Consider the following 20,293-nt stretch of genomic DNA (forward strand, 5'->3'; position numbering starts at 1 on the left):
ATTATGTCTTCCAAATGGTGTCTCTCTGGAAACATAATGCATTATGGGTTTGCGCTCTTGGTGATGGTCCAGGGATACTCCGGTGGAGGTATTTCGACCCGAGTCACCTTAAGCAACGGCATCATATTTAAGGTTTTCATTACAGATTAAGTGGCCTTTATTTATGTTGATGGTTTCTTAAGGTGGCTCGTTCTTCTTGTATACCTCACAGTCACAGTCAGGTCGGCTTTCGGTCAACCAGCTGCAGTGGTATGAAATTGTGGGTAGATGCTGACATGCATTTGCCTGTTGTAAGAATGAATGTCTACATCATGTATGTATTAGCAATAGCATGGTTTTAATGAAAGACTTACTGAAAAGAGCCACTGTACTGAAGTCTTCACAGCGGGGATTGCTGTGGGGTGCTTAAAAAGCACCTTTCAGCATGTCTTCGGGTGTCTTTGTGCATGGAGGACACGAAGCAACAGGGATCCACATGTCCTTCTGTCTTGCTTTTTGTTTGTTTCTTAGTTTCTTGCCCCTCTCTTCATGTATACGTCTTAATGAAAGTGGCATGTCTGTGAACGCTCTGCCAATTGCTTCTGTCGCTTTACAATGATACTTAAAGGTGCAGTATGCTATTTCTCGAAATAGTTGTTGAACACTGTTGATATTTGAAATCAACCCAAACAAACACACCCCTCCCTTCATTGCTTTGCCCCCAAAATGTACAAACATGCAATGCAAGAGTGTTTTTTTTATCATAGCAGAAACTTAAAAAAGTGAAGAGGACAAACAGACGACAAGGAAGCACAAAAAATGAACCTACAGTACACAAGAGTATATACAGTATATAATGTTACTCACTGATGGAGCAGAAACTTCGCAACCTCTGCATCCATTTTCAGGCCTTCCTGCTTGGGTCTCACCAGTGTTGGAAAGCTTTTCTAATATTAACACTGCTCCTAAAGCTCTTGCTCGATCATAGCTCTTCTTTTTCCAGTGAGCTTTTCTCTTTTGTAATCTAAACTTAGTCTTTCTTCAAATATCCCTCTTGTTCAGCTCACTGTCTCTCCTCTCCCATCATTAGTATACTACTGCTGATTGGCTGCAACTTTGTTGCGGTGCTGGGTCCGATCCACTTTTAACAGCATTTTTCAAAAATCGCTTACTGCACCGTTAACAGCTGCAGCGGATTATATAAGCCTCACAAGTACATCTAATTTAATCAGAGGCAGTTGTTTACAATGTGATATATCAGCCAGGCCATTTAATTAGCTGCTATTTGACTAGTTTGAAAGACACTGCCGATAACCATGCCCACTTATGAGTTTATTTAATTTGAGCAAACGTGTCTAATTTCAGCACACACAATTTCTACTTGTTCACAGTCATTTAAAATTTTGGGGTCAGTATTTTTGGGGTCAAATTTTTAACTTTTTTTTTTACGGCAAAGCTGAATTTTCAGCATCATTACTCAGTCTTTAGTGTCACTTGATCCTTCAGAAATCATTCTTACATGATGATTTTCTGCTTTAGAAACTGTTCTTATCAATGTTGAAAACAGTTTTGCTGCTTAATATATTTTTGGAAAATGTGCAAATTTTTTTAAAGATTATTTCTCGAAAAGGAAGTTCAAATTAAAACATTTTTAAATTAGAAATATTTTATAACATTATAAAAGTCTTTATTATGCCTTTTGATCAATTTAATGCATTCTTTCTTAATAAAAAGTATGAATTTCTTCTTTTTTTTTTTATCTTACTGACCTGAAACTTTTGAACAGTATTGTGTACAGTACATGATCACTTACTCGGCCATCATCCACCCGGTTCTCTCTATTGGCAGTGGCACTGACTGTTTAAAAAAAAAACTCTTATCAGTCCACCGCTACCCTCTCTAACTCATGCTAAATTAGTTTTTTATTAATTTCACACTATCAACAGGTGCAGCACACAAACTTAATTTGATGCATTATACAATTTCAATTACAAGACCAGTTTAATTACGAGCACAACAGCTGAACAGATAAGAAAAAAAGGCCTTATCGTCCAACCACTCAGTCCTCTCATGAATCAGCAGTTCAGCTCTAGAGTGCTAGAGTGAACTGAAGCAGACATAGGCATTGGTTTGTCAGATCTGCATGGAGTCGTGTGCAGGAGAGATGCCTTCAGTGATGACAGCAGGCCAGGCAGGAGATGGCTCTGCACAGCATGGACACAGCATGAACAAAAAACCCTCTAGTTTTGCTTTGAGTTGCTTGACTACTTTGTTTGCCATAGCTGTTTTTCTTTTTAATAATCCGTTGATTGATTTATCTTACCTTTTTCCCTTTTTGCATTCTTTCCTACCTCTATCTACTTTTGAAGGTAAGGGAATTTGAAGATCATACTTATGACGTTTACTCATTTCCTTGTATTTTTTTTATTTGTGTGCACATATTTGTTGGCATTGTGTCTGATTTGATCTGTTTCGCCTTTTAAACCACGTTTCTGTTTATGAGAACACAGGATAGGATGTGCTCATAGAAAGTGTTTCATATCAAACTGAGGTGGTCTTTCACGTTTCTTGGTGGAGAGAACCTTCTAGCCACTTTATATGCTACCAGTGCTTGTGCCATGGGTCTAGGTGGCATTTTTACTGCCCTATGGATGGTATTCCGTGTCATGTGGCTTGATTCTGCCATTGTTATTTATGTACTATTGTAGTATTCATTCATATTTTGAATTGTCTTTTTTATATATATTTAAAATTTTCATTTTAAGTTTTAGTAATTGTATGTGCTTTGTCATTTTAGTAAAAAAAAATACAAAAAATTCTATATAGTTTTTGTAATTTGATTTATATAGTTTTAGGGGCCGTTGACACGACACTGTTTTCAACTAAAAACGTTTTATGCGTTTTAGCCGATCATTTATATAACGGCATTTTGGGGGCCTGAAAAGGCAAACTTTTGAAAAGGGGCTTCAAAGTTTTTAAAAACGATACCATTATAGTCTTTAAACTTCAAAAATTTGAATTTGTGAAAACAGTGACGTATTACATTCTATAGGCGCATAGTTTTTCTTTACTAAGTTGCCAACTACTGGCCTGACATGCGTAATAATCGTTTTCGCGGATCCGTGTAAAACGGGATTGTTTTGAACGTTGTCGTCTGTACGCAAAAAAAAGCAAAGGAAAAACCTCGCTGTTTTTAGTACTGTACATCTGAACGTGTAAACATACCCTTTTAATACCCTTAAACTTAGTTATTTAATTTTGAAAAATGTTTAAGTTTACGTTTTTCATCTGTTTTATTTGATTTGATTTGATTTCAGCTTGTTTTCAATTACCCAAAACAATTTTTAATAGTTTTAGTCAAGAATAACAACTGGTTTCTACAGTAAAGGAACAACATTTGTGGATGTCAGTAACTAGTCAGTTCATCAAAAGATTGACCATTTCTAAGTGTTTAATTTTTTTCTCCTCTCATCTTTCAGCATGCAAAAGTTTACTGAACAAAAAGTCTGACGGCGTGAAGGTAAGCCCACACACACATTATAAACCCCTTTCTCATTAAGTTCTTGAATCAGCATTGGCATCATAAAATGTAATGTTTTTGTATCATAAACAAATGCACAGTTCTTCCCCAGTTTTTAAATGATGTTTCCTGTCATATTTATTTTCCTTCTTTTAAGGGCATATTATAAACAGAACTGACAGTCAAGCTAACCAACAAATGGCTGGCATAAACCAAAGACATTAAATACACTCTGTTTCTAATTTAAAATGATTAGCTGTTTATATGATATATTTTCAGTGTGTTAGCTTGAATAATATCCCTCTGAGGAGGCCCAATCAAACCCATTCAGCATATTTAGACGGATATTTGCCCATTTGTTAGTCCTGAGTCATGGTAAAATCTGTTGAAGCAGAGAGACTTACTCAACCCTGTGCCGTCTCTGTGCGTGCAGTGAATCGCCAGCCTTTCACCAAGCAACTGCGAAGCGACAGTTTCTCTAAATGAAACAAGTCTTATCAATAAATCAATTTCAGCAGTTTAGCACTTTTCAACTGTTGCTACTAAACACCCCTGTCATGTCACACATGGCTTTGCAACTTTTTCTTCTTTTTCTTCTCTGTGGGATCTAACTAGCAGCTTTATTTTTTTTCTGTGTTCACTGGCCTGTTTTCTATGCTTCCCTGTTTTGCCCTCCTCTGTTTCACTCCGTTCAGAAAAGGAAGTCAAGCTCCAGTGTTTATTTGATGGTGAGATCTGTTCCGTGTCTCTCCCTTTTTTCTGACTCTCCCTCAACACTTTCTCACTCTCTGGCTCTCTTTTTTTTCTTGGTTGAGATGCTCGAGAGTTTGTTTGGGTCTTTTTTTGTGTCATCGTAGGGTTTTGTGAGTCATGGGATCATCAAACATTAACAGAGTCATGTTCACCCGTTCAGCTCTGTTTTATTACATACACACGTTCCTATTGGAATCCCATTCCCCTTGAAGTTCATTCTTCATTACCATTGCATCTTGGTGCTTTCTTTGTAACTCAGACCAGGGCTTTTGTCTAAGAGGTTTCTCCACGACCTCTGCAAGCCCTTGATACACCCTGTGAGCTTCCTCCAGTTCGACTGTCTCCGCTTTCATGTAGCCACTGATAATAACCAGGGCTGAGGTGTACAAAGAGTACAAAGGGCTCTTACTTGGTGCTCTTCAATAAGAAAGAGAGAGTTTAAATGATATTGGAACAGACTGTTAAGACACAGACAAACAAGCCTTTCTCTCAATGGAACTCCCCTTTTTCCCACAGTCCATAGTTTGCCAGGCGAAATCTGTTGCCATGGCAATAGCTGCAGTGCCTGTGACATCGAGTTTGTCCTGACAACAAGTAAAGAGGAACTTGTTACGATAATGAAAATATTGTATGTTAAATTTTACTACTTAGAACGCACCTTTTTTTTTGTTCTGTTTTTCATATTTGTTTATGGTTCTAAAGAATGTTTAATTAACCATATCATGGATTTCCATGATTTTCTGTTTTAGCCTCGTCACAGAGGGACATTTTTAATATCGAACAAACATCATTCAGACAGTGTGCATAGATCCCCATTTCTCATGTCTTGAGTTTCTCCATCAGGTCCAGACAAATGCACACCCTTTCCTCAGTTTTACTCCTGCTCGTGGCTATCATTGTCCCCATTATTGAGTAGACCTTGTGATTTTCCAGCCAAGTCTTTGAGAATATGTGATTTTTGGAATCTAATAATAAACTTAAAGGAGCCTTTAATTGATTCAGTGATCTCAATTAGAGTCTTGGACACAAGATTTGATCATCTTTAACATCTTGTATGAAGTTATAAAAAAAAAAATTTATTGTAAATATTAGGGCTGTCAATTAAACATGTTATTTTACTTAATTAGTTTTGGTGGGAAATAACGTGTTAAAATTAATGCATTTAAGGCCCCCGACCTACGCAGTTCATCTTACTTTTCACACAGGTGAGTGGTGACAAACATGAAGCAGACCAACAACTCACTGAGTGATGTACCCTTTACAATGCATTTGGAATGCCCCTAAAATTCAGAATATCAGGGCAAAAATTCCCCTGTATGAGTTTTTGTCTCATATTTCTATCATGATATACTTAAGCAATATCACGAGAGTGCTTTTTTGCCCTGAACGAGTGCAAATGTGATATTGATTTTATACAACAGTTCAATAAACACAAAGTTAATATTGTCTGCATTTGCTCAGTTTTGCCAATGTAAAGTCGTAGCAGAACTATTGTGCATCTCCGAGCAACACACAGCAGTGCTTCGTTTCTGAATGAATCCGCATTTTGAGCGAATCAATTGGATGGACCAATGATGCAATGGCCAATTTATAAAGAGATCCATTTACTTTATTCCTGAATGAATCAGCCGTTTGAACAAATTGAATGAATGATTCGATGACTTACTCATTTAGAAATTAACTGCCACCTACTGGCAGTTTTAGTTTAGTTTATTTAGAGTATCATTTAATAAAAAATAAAAAATCTTATTTCCATATTAATGTAAAATCCATTAAAAAAGGTTTACTTCACCCAAAAAAGAAAATTGTCATTATTTACTCACCCTCATAGCCGTTGAAGCCTAAAAGTTTGTGTAATAAATTCTGTTGAATCAAATTAAATATTTTTTGTCTAAAGCTACTTTTTGTAATGACTATTTGATGCTTTTCTCATTTAACACAATAATGATTTAAAATAGTCTTTTGTAAGTAATTTCTTAGCCAGATTTGATGTGCGATTAATTTGATTAATTAATCGGTACATTGTGTAATTAATTGGATTTTTTTTTTTTTTTATAATCGCTTGACAGCCCTAATAAATACAATATAATAATATTTTATTTAATATGAATGTATTTATTTATATTTTTTAATATTTGCATAAAATATTACAATAAAATATAGTTTTAGTTTTAATTATATTTCCTTCTTCATAAGCATCTAAAACATATGAATTGACAGAAAATTAACAGGCGTTTTTCAGGAATGATATAGTCGGGTCACTTACAAGCTTGCTGCCTCTATCACTCCTGAAAAATGCTGAAAAATAACCGTCAAATAATTGAGACTGAATGCATAAATAAAGCAGTTTCTTTAAAAACATCTCTCTCCTTTCTCTTTATGGCTGTTTAACATTTGGGATGAACAACTTTTGGCTGCTGTTCTGCTTCAGTCTTTTTGATCCGTGTGTAACCTGTTCTAATCTTTCTGTAAGGATTCTTGAACATTCTTCACAAGAATTGTATCGATTTTACTGCCGCCTCTCTTCTTTCTTTCCTATAGTCAGCCTTTGTTCTTTTTGAATCATTAGTTTTACCCTGAATTGATTCACGGAGTCCGAGGTCTGAGCATAAACTCTTCTCGCTGAAGCTTTTCACTGCATGCACTAGTGACCTATCAGGGTCCCTTAACTCCTTGACAGTAACATTGGCCTCTAATTGTTACTGTGCCAGCAAAATAGTATATTTAAATATTTCTGTAAATACCAAACATTTATGTTCATATCTGTAGCCTTGAAACTTTAAAAAAAACTTTTTTTTTTTACCGTTGTATCCATCTTTTGGGATATATTCAAATACAAATTCTATCAGTATCAGCACTTAACAATGTCTCTGCATATGAAAGGTTGAAAAAATTTTACATACACACATACTGAATCTATTATTATTATTATTATTATTATTAATGTCAACAAAATATACTTATTCTCTGTAAATTTACTTATTTTCTCTAGTCATATTTTAGGATAATTGAACAGTTCCAAAACAACCAAATTGTATATCAAGGAACATAACCATGTAACGGAATCTTACTGTCTCTTTTTGTACAGCCCACCATGTTTTATCTTTCTTTTTATCAAGAATTGTAATGTGATTTTACAGATATGGGAGGATTTATTTCAATATTTATTTTATTTTATGACTCTGCTAGTATTACCGACCATGAGTAGTTTGAATCTGTAATTCCATAACGCAACTCTCACAAAAACATGCCTTTTAATAAATTAATTTTTTTATTAAAGTGTATCATTAAAAGTGCTCTATGCTAATTTCTAAGCTAATTTACCCATACAGATCCCCTTTCATGTCTAGAATGAGCTGAGGTTGTCAGTTCTTGAACTGCACTGAAACCGAGCACCGATGGTGCGAGGACCCTTTTGGAATGGCTCTGTTTATTTTGTGTTGTCATTGTTTTTTTGTTTTGTTTTTTGCCCCAGCCACAGACAAACAACAACAAAAACAGTGTAGTAAGCAGCAGCACCAAAGACAGCAGCATATCATCCACTGCACCAATGGTACCTCATCTTAACTTTTTATTTCCTTCATTCATAGTCTTTCCTTTTCTTAGTTCTTAAGTCTTTGTTTAGTGAAAGGCTTTATCAGTTTGTCCCATACCTGTTATTTTGACTTCCACCAATCATCGCTCAATCCACTCAGATGAAGATGTGTGACGTTACTCATGGTTTTTGATGAGTTGAACTAAAACATCTAGTTTGTGCCTGTGGATTTCTCTCTGACTTCCTATTTTACCCAAACAAACTCGCAGGAGAAGTTTGACAGCTTAGTAGACAACCCCTGTACTTTAGACAGTTTCAAAAACTTTTCTTTTTGTTCAGTATCTGACCATATTAAAGTGAGAACATTTTCTTAGGCTAGTAATATGTAGATAATCCCTGGTTGCATCTTCTCTGAATCTCACAGTCGAGTCTCCAAGGGTAAAACAGGATAATTTTACGTCAGGAAGCAGAGCTGCTCTGTTTGTTCTGAAGATGCAGTTCCTAACTTTTATTAGTATGGGTAATTGCTCATTTACCCAGTTCACAGCCTTCAGAGGACATAGTGCTACTTCAGAGGTACTTCAGATCTGTCAACAAACAAATTTGTCAACTGACACGCACACCCAGTCAAGGAACAGTGGGTTCTAAAAGTCGAAGATCATTGTTATCAGCAAGAAAATGTGAATTTTAAATATCTGAGTATTTAATTGATATGTAATGTTTTATTTAATTTATATTATTTAAATATTATTTTGAATGAAATTGTAACTGGTTCTCAGCACGTAGGGACTGCATCTTCAGGTCTGCGTTGACAGGTTGCTTATTAGAGGGTGTTGTGTTAGTGGTGGTGGAAATAAAGTAGGATCTAGTGCGCAAGACTGTTTGTTTATATGTGGGGTGTGTGTATGTGCAAAGGTGGGATCAATGCTTTGTGTTTTCTGGAGAAATAACATACTATGGCATTGAAAGCTAACTGTTTGTGCAGTGTTAATCATTTCTGTTATGTCTGTGTGCTGTTGGTGACTGGGATTGGTCTTGGAGAGAGACTTCTCAAGCCTATTGACTACTTCCTTTTCCACTGTCTCTGTGGTTAGAAGTACCCAATCTTTGCATGCATATCCATTGAACTTCAAGTTCTTTGTATAATGTCTTTCTTTACAAAACATTATAGTTATTGTATACAGGGGCCTCAATGTATTTGGATACCTAACCCTATACACTTAAACACAAATTAATGCCATTGTATTATATGTAGCTTTTTTTTTTTTTTAAAGGGATAGTTTACCTAAAAATGAAAAATCTGTCATCATTTATTCACCCCTAAGTTGTTCCAAACTGGTATACATTTCTTTGTTCTGCTGAACACAAAGGAAGATATTTTGAAGAATGTTTGTAACCAAACAGTTGTGGGGCACCATTGACTTCCATAGTATGGAAAAAAAAAATACTATGGAAGTCAATGGGACCCATCAACTGATTGGTTTCAGCAGAACCAAAAAAAAATCATACAGGTTTTGACTAACTTGAAGGTAAGTAAATTATGACAGAATGTTAATTTTTGGGTGAACTATCCCTTTAAAGTAAATGTAGTACAGTCTTTGCTTTATTTATTTCCATTATTTCATTAATTTTATTAATTCATTATTTTATTATTGATTTATTGATTGATTGTTATTTCTGATTATCAAGCATTTCAACAAATCGAGTTCCATTAATTTGAAAGAAATATAGCACAAGGACATTTATTTATATATTTATTATCCCCATTCAATGAATTATAATTTTTGGCTATTAGTGTAATATGTCCATTGTATAACAACACCATTGGCAATTGGCATTTGTTTTTGTAAACTATATCACAAGCACATTGTTTTTTTAATTTAGCATAAATGAAAAACTATAACAACAAACAACCAATACTAAATACCACTTGTAAATGTTATCATCTGATGCAATGAAATTCATACTATTTAAAGTTTAAAATAAGTGCCCAAAAACATTTTGGGGCCATTGTATACGCATTATTAGCTTATGGAACAAACGCAGAAGTCTTCAATGCTCCTGACAGTTGTACAGTCACATCATGCTAGTTGTGGAGTCAGGGTCCCCTCACCCTCTTCCCTCAGCCCCGCATGGTAAACTCTCTCCTGCCTCCCCCAGGAATCACAGACCACTGTCGTGCACAATCCAGCCGATGGCATCAAGGTAAGCCACCTCTTTCAGCTCTGCCATTGAACGCGGGTCATTAGAGCTACTTCCTAAAACCACAACCCCGAACTTCACAAATATCACTCAAGTGAATGGGACTTGCCCTCATGCTTGGTTGGCTGGTTTGTGCAGGGCTCGGTGTGTTCCTGTCAGGGGTCTGTGTGTGTGTGTGAGGGTGTGCTGGGGTATATCTGTGCTTGCGGGTGATTCTTTATGTGTGTGTTTGCTGGTTTACAGTGTGTGCACCATATATTGTTCCACATGGTTTATAGACCCTGTCTTTTTCGCTCTTCCCACCTTCATATAACCACCCCTCCATCTTGCATATTGTCTCTCTCTCTCTCTCTCACACATATCACAGGGGTCTACAGAGAGCTGTAACACCACAGAAGAGGAGGACATGAAAGATAAGAAAGGTACACTATCAACTCCTCATGTACTTTGCATGTCTTTCTTTTGTTCTCTGGGATCTACAGAACAGGGTATATGTGTATGAGTTCGTTCAAAATATAAATATTTCTTAAACGCATCATTAGAATCAAAGGCCATGTTTACACCTGATATTTAGATCTGTCCTGTGACCACAGGTTTTGTGGGCACAGTCTCTTATTTTTTGACTACATGCAGTACTGTGCAAAAGATGCTTCACAAAAACATTTCTTTCAAGATGGTTATTTGTCTCTTTTGATTTAGTGTGTCAGTAGGAAAAATCCATTTTAGATTTCCAAACATTCCTTTTGCAAATATTGGTATTATGCAGTGAGATTTTTGTATGACCAAGCAGTCCAACATCAGATGGTATATGGTCCACACAGAGATCTGAGCTCCGCATTGAGTTCATCTGGGATTAGATAAAGAAACAGAAGCAACTGAGACTGTCTAAATCAGTAAAAGAACATCCTCACTTTTTTTCCAAGAGTACGTAAAGGGATAGTTCACCCAAACGTAAAAATTGTCATCATTTACCAAACCAATCATGTGAGAAAACAACTTTTAGTTTTATGAGAAAAGTACGAATGAGACTGTACAAATTCATTTGAATTTGCCACCAATTTGCCAAAACAGAAAATAGTTCAAATAGTTAAGAATTGCATTCACTCACCCTCGCAAGCCCATGAGACTTTCATTATCTTCTAAACACAAATAAATAGATTTTTTATAAAACATGAGAAATTTCTGTCCCTCCATTGAAAATCCATTACATGAAAACTTTGATGCTTAATTAAAAGTTTGTAAAGAGATGGTAAAAGAAATGTATGAATCAAGAGGTTTAATCCAAGTCTTCTGAAGAGACATGATTGGTTAATATGATGAACAGATTTTATTTAGGTTTTTATTTACATATAAACATTGTTCAACACACATACATAGAGCACATCAAATATGAACCGATGATAATTGTCGAGTCAAGCTAGTAAGGTTGACATTCTGTTTATCATATTTGCGTTGTTTTGTTTTCTATATTAACAGAAAAATTGTCAAGAACGCATCGGAATGCATTTTATGTAGTGTTTCTGACTACCTCTGAATGTGGTTTCAATGAAAGGATCACAAATTGCTTTGGACAGACATTAATACCAGATGTGAATGGGGTCAAGGCTTGTACACCTTCCCAAATAGTGGTAATGAAGGCCAGAGGGAATAAATATACAGATACAGGTAGTGAGAGATTAACAGTGAGATTGATTCCTGTGTGGTGAAAGGACCTTCATGGTATGATAATTGCTTTGCGTGTGTGTTGACGGCCAGCTTGTCAGCTCTAGATACATTGCTGTTCACTACAGCTTCAGCTATTGTGTAATGTTATATAAAGGACCAAAACAGGGTCAGACTGACTGATTTGCTATCATGAATCAGCACAAGCTTTGCTATGAAAAGGAGCCATGCTGTGATTGCCAAAGTTACCATGACACTGATGGATCACAAAGTCTTGTGTTCGCATAATGAATGTCCACAATATCTGAGGGAATATTCGTTTTACAGCAGTGACCTTTACTGGCAACAAATACCCCTTCTGAGAATTACTGAGCCTCCGTATCACATCTCAGTATGTTGTCTAGCAGAGTCACATGGTGGTTCATTACCACACAGCAATATTGCACAATGGGTTCAACTCAATTATATATAATCATGGCACCATTCATCATCTGATTGGCCTTTTTGATCAATTCTGAGCTTTTCTGAGCTTCTATATTGCTTTTTGAGGGCTGTTAGATAATAAGATACCTTAATCATTTCTATTCAATCTGGGAAACACAAGCAGAGGTTTAATGAGTCAGTAGAGCTTTAGGATCATTCTTTGCTTGACACTAATCTAAGCTTGATGGTCAGGTACGCTCAATAGTCAATATTCTGAGATTTAACCCTCAGAGACCTAAGCACAGATATTGATACACACTACTGTTCAAAAGTTGTTGTTTTTTTAAGAAATTAATACTTTTATTAATCTTTTATCAGCAAGGATGCATTCAATTGACTCTAAAGACAGTTATAATGTTACAAAGATTTCTATTTTAAATAAATGCTGTTCTGTTTGAACTGTAAATTTTATCTAAGAATCCTGAAAAAACTAAAGCTATTTTCAGCATTGATAATACAGTAGTCAACATTTGAAGTGGATTAAAAAAGTTGATCAAAGTTGTCCTAAGACAAGAACGGGTATTGTTCAAAATTCATGTATAACTTTGATGAAAGGTTTTGATCCACTTCAAATGTTTACTACTGTAATAAGAAATGTTTCTTGAGCAGCAAAACAGCATTAGAATGATTTCTGAAGGATCATGCGACACTGAAGACTGGAGTAATGATGCTGAAAATTCAGTTTATAAATGACCTTTTAAAATATATTAAAATAGGAAAATGTTATTTTAAATTGTAATATTATTTCACAATATTGTGATTTTTTTACTTCATTTTTTTAATCAATGAAATGAATCCCTATTGTCATCATGATGTTTTTCCTAGTTTTATCCCAAAGATATTTTATTTAAATAACCATTGCAGTTCTTCCAACAGTAAGTCTCTGAGGGTTAATACACTTGCGTCATAGCAGAAAGGCCCAAAGATCTCACATTCTATACTAGGGTGCAAAAATGTCCAAGACAGAGAAGTATTGTAGCTTTTTCTAAAACAAACAGTTGTATAACATGTCCTGGTATCGAGGTATTAGAGAGTTCAGGGCTCAGAAAATATTGCTAATTTTGTTTTGTTTTTTGTTGTTTTTTCTACATAACATTACCCTTATATTATTTTCTGCTCTTAAGTTGCATGCACATTGTGTCTTAGCATGAGTGTTTTTTTTTGTGTAGTGTGTGCTGTTGATATTTTTGGACGATTATCATGCAAATTGTGTCAGCACAAAAGGCAAGCTGGAAAAAGGTTGGTGCCTTGTGGTTTAACTTACCACAACAAATGTCACATTTTTCCCCTGAATTGTCTGTGTCAGTATCGGTGGGCGAGGCTAGCACTGACAGTGCAGTGGTCAGCCAATGCAGTGGCTCCGATGAGCCGGCTCCTCAGACCGAGGCTTCTCCCCCTTGCCCACTACCCAGTAAGTCAACTGCTACAGCAGTGACCTTATCAGCGGCTCCTACAACTCCCTCTTGGACTCATCTGATCCCTACCTCACATTCTCTCCGTTTCTACTGTTCCCACTGCTAACCTAGAGTATTTCACCTTTCTAAGCTTGTCATTACTTAATATGTTACTCTAATATATCTGGCTGAGATGGACTCACTGGACATCTACATTGTTAAATGCCCTAATCTTGTATTTTGGTGTCAGTATGAAGGTCATATCATACATTTTAAGTTTATTATTGATTTATCATTATAGGCAGCAATTGTATTGCTTAAATGTGATGCATAAACAGTTACGGTCGTATTGAAATGACCGGTTTGGTAAAAATAAACTCAGATGTCAGATTTTTTTTCTGATGTGAATACTGTTAAAGTTTAATTGTCAGAAATGTGTGGATGTTTAGATTCAGTCATATTTACTATTTAGTTTCAGTAAATTCTCTTTTTGTATTGTGGATTTAAAATGAATGCTATGGAGGGTTTTTGTAGTTTATCTCAAAAGCTCAGGGAACATTTGAATCCCTTATGATATGACCCCTTTAAGACAATAATATGGCATTTTATGGCTTTCGTGAGTCATTGCAACAAAATGCACGCCACATAATCTACTGTACTCCGCACAGCAATCAAGGACTGAGATTGTCACTTTACCTGATTTGGAGTCTCTCGCAGTCCACCATCTTTGCCCTTTTACTCATGTACGTCCTCACCTCTGACATGGAAAGAATTGCACTGACCTTCTCAGTCAGAGTGACCTTTTCATTTATTTATCTGTGACACTGAATACTTTGAGTGTGACAGATGAGCAGAGGGCCCGTGCTGAGACTGTACACGCCAGACATCTCTCAACACATGCACACACTGCCTAGATCTACTCAGTATGGCCATTACTCCTCTTGTGTTCTTCATTTACTCCTACTGCTTATGCTAGTTCAGTATATAGATTACTGCCACCGTCATAACACAGGCCGTCCTCCCTATACATCTCTGCTCTTTCTTGGCTGCATGTTGAGTTCAGCGACTGCTCAAACCACTGAACCAGACTGCTGCAGGTCTTTGTTTTTTAAAAAACTAAGAAGAAAAAAAACCCTTGAGATCTGCCACCATCTGCTGGACTGTTAAAACAAGCACTGCCAGCTCTCTGTAGCAGTTGCTTGAACATGCTGTAATCCTCTAAATCATTTTCATACATATTTATCACGTCTGCTATTGTGTAGTTAATGTTCATTATTCAAATTCAGTTATAATCTAATTGCTGTGTTTTCTGTGTGACACATGCAGTGGTTTAAGCATGGTTTGCAGTAGCTTGATGTTTTATGAAGCATGCTAGTATCAGTGGTTTTCAGCCTTTTGGGCTCGAAGTCTCCGTTGTCTAACACAATATTCAACCCTCTTTCCCTCACATTATAGGATATAAAAGATATTTCAGGTATTTCTGCTGCATGACAAAGCTGCTTGTTTTCAAACTTTTTATTAACTGCAGAAAACAGTATACAGTTATTACATCTTGATTTAGTTTTTCTAGATGTTTAATTTAGATTAAGTGTTTGATTATTTTAATATAATAATTATTTATTTATTTATTTTTAATTCTTAATGCACACACAATGACTTAAAAGTATCAAGTCAACCTAAATCCCCCCTGGAAATTTAATGAGGCCCCCTTGTGGGCCCCGGTCCCCTGGTTGAGAACCACTGATCTAGATGAATTAGTGACACTGTCTATGATTGGAATAGAATACTAGTGTACTACTAACTAGTATTACACAGGATACACTGTATAATGCCTACTATTTAAAAAAAAAAAAAAAAAAAAATGTAAATATAAAATGATAAATACTTAGTATAAAAATGTCTTGCTGAAATTTTTGTAGACATTTTGTGAAGAAATGGATGTTAAAAATAAGTCAATAACATTTCTTATCACATTAGAAACGAAGGTGAATTTCAGCTCATTTCATTGTGGGATGTAGTATTTCACACATTTCTGTTTAATACTGCATGTTTTGTCAAGTGTAACTGGTCATTCAGCTCTGCATACAGAAAATGTGCATATTGTGCACAGGATACATGCAGCTGTAGCAATAGTAGTAGAGTAGTATACTATTCCAAACACAGCCTGTCTCTGTTTAGTGCTCACTGTGTTTGTCAGGCTTTTGCTTTGCTGTGGCCTAGCATCTCCGTGTGCATAGTTGCAGTTTTGTTTATGTGTCCCGTTGTCTTGCAGCCGAACCACCACATGATGTTAAGAATGTTGCTTGGAGCAGTTCAGGTCAGAGCTCCTGTCCTGATTTAGAGCCTGCTGTACCTGCTCCAGCCTCCACAACACCAGGGGGCAGCAGCGTGCACAGGCAGCAGTGTAAGTCTTAGACTGTTGATTTAGTGACAGAGATATGGTGAATTGGATGTTTTTCTAAATGGGCATCCTGACATTCCCTCTGGTTTTACAAAAGCCCCTGCAATTCATCACACTATTACAGTCCTCTAGCGAAACATGTCCATCCGCAGGAATTATGAGTTCATGCGAGTGTGAACTGTTTGTACTTTATGGTTGGCTTATGGTTACTGAGCGGGTTGAAATCATAAGCGTTTAATAATCATTGAATACAAGTCATTCAAGACCTCTGCTTGTGCTAAAATCAGGATGCTTGGGTAGATACTGAAAGACAGTTTCCTGTTGAATCATGGGCTGAATGAGATTTCTGGGTCAGCTAGGAGCACAACATTGGTTTGCAGTTTTCAAATAATGGATGTGGATAAACCTTGATTGTGTCCTTGTGCTTCCTCCTGTCTCTCCAAACACCAGCACGAAAGCAGGAGATCATTAAAATCACGGAGCAGCTGATTGAGGCCATCAACAACGGAGATTTTGAAGCTTACACGTAAGTACTGTTTATAAATGCTGTTTTCACATATCACTGATTAAACATTGTGAGCATTTTATGGATTGTGATCATTTTTGTTGGTAAACTTTCACCCAAATAACAGCCAACAAAATGTTAATGTTGCGTATATAGAAAATAGAATATCTTATATTTATTAATAGGAACAAACCCCATATTTAAGATTTAGTACTTTAATTGATACTGCTGGTAATTAAGAGAGCATTTGAAAAAATCTTGTTTTATCAGCACTTTTGGTGGATATTCTAAAAAGCACTAGTGTGTTAAATTAAAACATGAATGAAACATTTTATGGAATATTTCGTTTAAATATACAACCTAAGATCACCAACCATTTTCTGTAGAATATGTTTAACTTTTGTAATATATTGCAAATGTGTGCATGGTAAATAAGATTACGGCAATTTGCATATATAATTTATTTTATTTTTTTAAGGTAAAGTTAAACAAAAAAATGTATGCCGTATTTTTGTCAATGTTTTATGATTATGAAAGGAAGGGAATTATTGTATTGTATTATGGTATTTTCATTGATATTCAGACTGGCAGGTATTGAAAGCACATAAAGCCCTACAGTCAAAACTGAAAAGTGTTTTGCATTCTCATCTCTGTAACCTTTACTGTTCCAGGAGAATCTGTGACCCTGGCCTGACCTCTTTTGAGCCTGAGGCACTTGGAAACCTGGTCGAGGGAATGGACTTCCATAAGTTCTACTTTGAGAATTGTAGGCTTAATGCTTTTTAATGTGTTAAAGTGCAATAAAGATGTTTAAGTTTGTTGTATTTTTAAGCAAATTCACTTGTTGAATGGTACCTTTGTCTACTGCCTGTGTTTGACTACAGTGCTGAGTAAGAACAGTAAGCCTGTGCACACAACCATCCTGAATCCTCACGTGCACCTGATCGGAGAGGATGCCGCCTGCATCGCTTATATCCGACTGACGCAGTACATCGACAGCCAGGGCCGGCCACGCAGCAGCCAATCAGAGGAGACGCGTGTGTGGCACCGCAGAGATGCCAAGTGGCTCAACATCCACTTCCACTGCTCCGGAGCGCCTGCCGCACCTCTACAGTGAACCACACAGGGCAAAGGTATATACTGATTGACAGACATCTTTGTGTTGACACAACAAGTGAAACATTATTTAGTATTCTTCATATTCTCTCCATTAGCATGCCTGAATACTAAAGCTGATTGGAGCATTTCTTCTCCGTGCACGTCTTGCCGCCTGGAGCCCGGCCAGAAGAGAACCTCTTGAAGTTTCGAAAACGTGAGGGAAAAAATTTACACAACTAAGAAATATATTTAAAAGTGGCCACCACTTTAGTCCAACTCTAGCTAGATGTGTGGCGGGCGGCCACGGCAGCAGCCCTGCCTTCTGGATGCTGCATGCTTCTAATGCCCACACGGGGCGCTGTATTGTCTGTAACCATAATCTCTGCTGCCCAACATTCGGAAATGGTGTTTAAAGTATTAATAATATATTGTAAAATATTGAGATCTTCACATGTGTAATTAACAGCTGGTAGAAATGGAAGTTAGAACCAGAAATGTGAATTTTTTTGAAGAGCACACGCCGTTTTAAGGGTAAATGGTGTGAGTTTATTACGTTTCAGAAAACATTTTTCTGTTATGTCCTCTTTTTTTACGCATAGAATGTGATGGCATGGCATATCAGAGGGAACGAAACATTTTATCAGACGTTGACGCACCAAAGTGTAGACTCTTAGACTTTGAGAAGAGGATGTTTTAATGTTGCTTTTATTTTTTATTAAAAGGGGAGAATGGGGTTGGGGAAGATTTTCTTTCTGGCTTTCTGTCGTGTTTTTGTGGAACTCTTGGTTTTTAATTTCCTGAATGATGCTGTATTTGAAAGTATTTTGTGTTTTCAAGACAAATGTTTTAAAGTGGGACAGGATTTAATATAGCTGTGCATAAATAGATATTTATATTGAGAAAGGACAAAACAGTCTGTGGTGTCTGGGGTAAAAGGGTGAGGAGATGTGTGTGTTTGTGTAAGTATAAATGTTCTTTCTTGGGTTCAAGATGCTCGTTGCTATGTAGTGTTTTGCGTAGATCTTCTTTCCACACACTTCCATGTGAGGCCTAAACTCAAGTTGGGTTGGTTTACTTGCCTTCATGTATGTTTACACCCATAACCTCCTGGCTCTCTGAACCTGAAGTTGCAGAACTCTCACTTACTTTGATTCAAGTTTGTTGTATGTCTCTTGGTCCCCAGGGGGCGCTAAACACTACACACAAACACGCTCACGATTACTCTGCTCACTCTTTTAGGCTTCCAGCTGCGTGCATATAATTTTGTAGACTATAAGCATGTCAAAAAAGGAAAAAATGAAATGGCCTGTACTGTTTTGCACACAAGCTTGAGACTATGCTGTTCTGTTCACTTTTTTGTGGACTGCTTTGCAACTTCAGGTTATGAAATCCATCCATAGGGGTCCACACTTTAGAAGAAGACCCAAACTGTCACATTACCCCCTCCGTGAGTGTCTGTACACTTGTTCTGATTATGTCTCATCATCATATATAGTGACTTGAGTGTGGTTTTGGTAAAACAGTGATCACCTGAGCATCCACAGGCTGGTTATTGAATGAAAATGACTTGATGAATGCAGTTCCAGGGTGTTTTGGGGTCCATTTTGTGGCAGAATCTGTTCTGGGGATGTTGATTTTTTTTTTTTAGGTCTTGTTTTATTTTATTTTTTTCAGTGTAACCTGTAAATACTAATGCAGATCATTGATGAGGGATGATTCGAACTCTTAGCCAGTCGTCTTCATCCGACTTTCAATACACAGTAAACACACAGTAAACACGCATAGTTAAAAAATGACGGTTAAAGCACATGGACACATTGTGCTCCCTTTAATTTTGATCTGTGACTGTAATACATTGGAACACTGTTCTTGACTGTGTTATTATGTAGAATCCTGTGTGTGAATTGTGACGCCTAGGGGGCTTGCCGTTCCCCCCTTTACTCTGTGCTAAGCCATTTCTTGTAACACATTACCTTTTAAAGTTGGGCAAATGTTGCACCCAAGTTTATATGTTGAAAAAAGGGAGGAAAGAGAGTACTCCTGCCCTACAGCATCTTGTTAGTGAGTTCACTTGTCCACCGATGAAACCGTCTGGCACTGTGATGTCTGCCATACCTTCATCAGCGCTCTCTGCTGCAGTGTGTGTTCTTAACCGTGTGATCAGTCCTAGTCTCTGCCTGGCCACTTCCTCCACTCATAGTGTGTCCTCTCAGATATGAAAAAAAGTGCAGTTTAGTCTGTTAAACTTACATAAAAAATGTAAATGGTTAAGAGTTGTTTCCAGATCCAGGAGATTATAGTTCTTGTATTTCTTATGACTGTTAGATGGACACAAACGCCTTTGTATGATACGTGAATAATTCCTGAACTAAATAACTCTCACAACCAAACCATATATGCAGTTCAGCAGAAGGAAAATATGCATGTGTAACTTTCTTGTAATAATTTTCACTGTCTGTGTTACCTAAATTTGAAATATGTGTATATTACCTGCATCTTCAAGGTAAATGACATGTGGCTCTGAGATATGGTTTCCAATGCTAAAATGCTAATTTTGTAAAGAAATGGACTAAAAGAAATTAACAATGCTCTTTAGCTTGGTATGTTTGCCCCACTTTTGTCAGTTTTTTTGCATTGTAACCATATATGATGGGACTACATATGATTATACTCTGAGGTTTAATTGGATGCTGGATTTTTTTGCATGACCATACAATTAATAAAACTATGAATTTAAATCTATCAAGTGTTTGTTTGAATG

General features: G+C 36.5%; 1 protein-coding gene across 8 annotated transcripts in view; it reads left to right on the top strand.

The window, feature by feature from the left end:
• The window catches only part of camk2g2 (calcium/calmodulin-dependent protein kinase (CaM kinase) II gamma 2), a 61,525-nt gene extending 41,251 nt beyond the window's left edge, over positions 1-20,274 (top strand). For 2 of the 8 annotated variants that reach the window (XM_082154124.1, XM_082154125.1), the window contains 10 exons: positions 3,459-3,499; positions 7,728-7,805; positions 9,948-9,992; positions 10,357-10,411; positions 13,441-13,545; positions 15,801-15,932; positions 16,380-16,455; positions 17,106-17,200; positions 17,319-17,567; positions 17,649-20,274. In XM_082154124.1, the coding sequence (XP_082010250.1) occupies positions 3,459-3,499; positions 7,728-7,805; positions 9,948-9,992; positions 10,357-10,411; positions 13,441-13,545; positions 15,801-15,932; positions 16,380-16,455; positions 17,106-17,200; positions 17,319-17,551 (860 nt within the window). In that variant the 3' untranslated portion in view covers positions 17,552-17,567; positions 17,649-20,274. The remainder of the gene's footprint in view (positions 1-3,458; positions 3,500-7,727; positions 7,806-9,947; positions 9,993-10,356; positions 10,412-13,440; positions 13,546-15,800; positions 15,933-16,379; positions 16,456-17,105; positions 17,201-17,318; positions 17,568-17,648) is intronic. The other 6 variants (XM_082154129.1, XM_082154131.1, XM_082154127.1 and 3 more) reach the window with 5 other exon arrangements.
• Positions 20,275-20,293: the final 19 nt, after the last annotated feature.

This window comes from Leuciscus leuciscus (genome assembly GCF_965113295.1).
Source record: "Leuciscus leuciscus genome assembly, chromosome: 22".
Classification (NCBI taxonomy): Eukaryota; Metazoa; Chordata; class Actinopteri; order Cypriniformes; family Leuciscidae; genus Leuciscus; species Leuciscus leuciscus.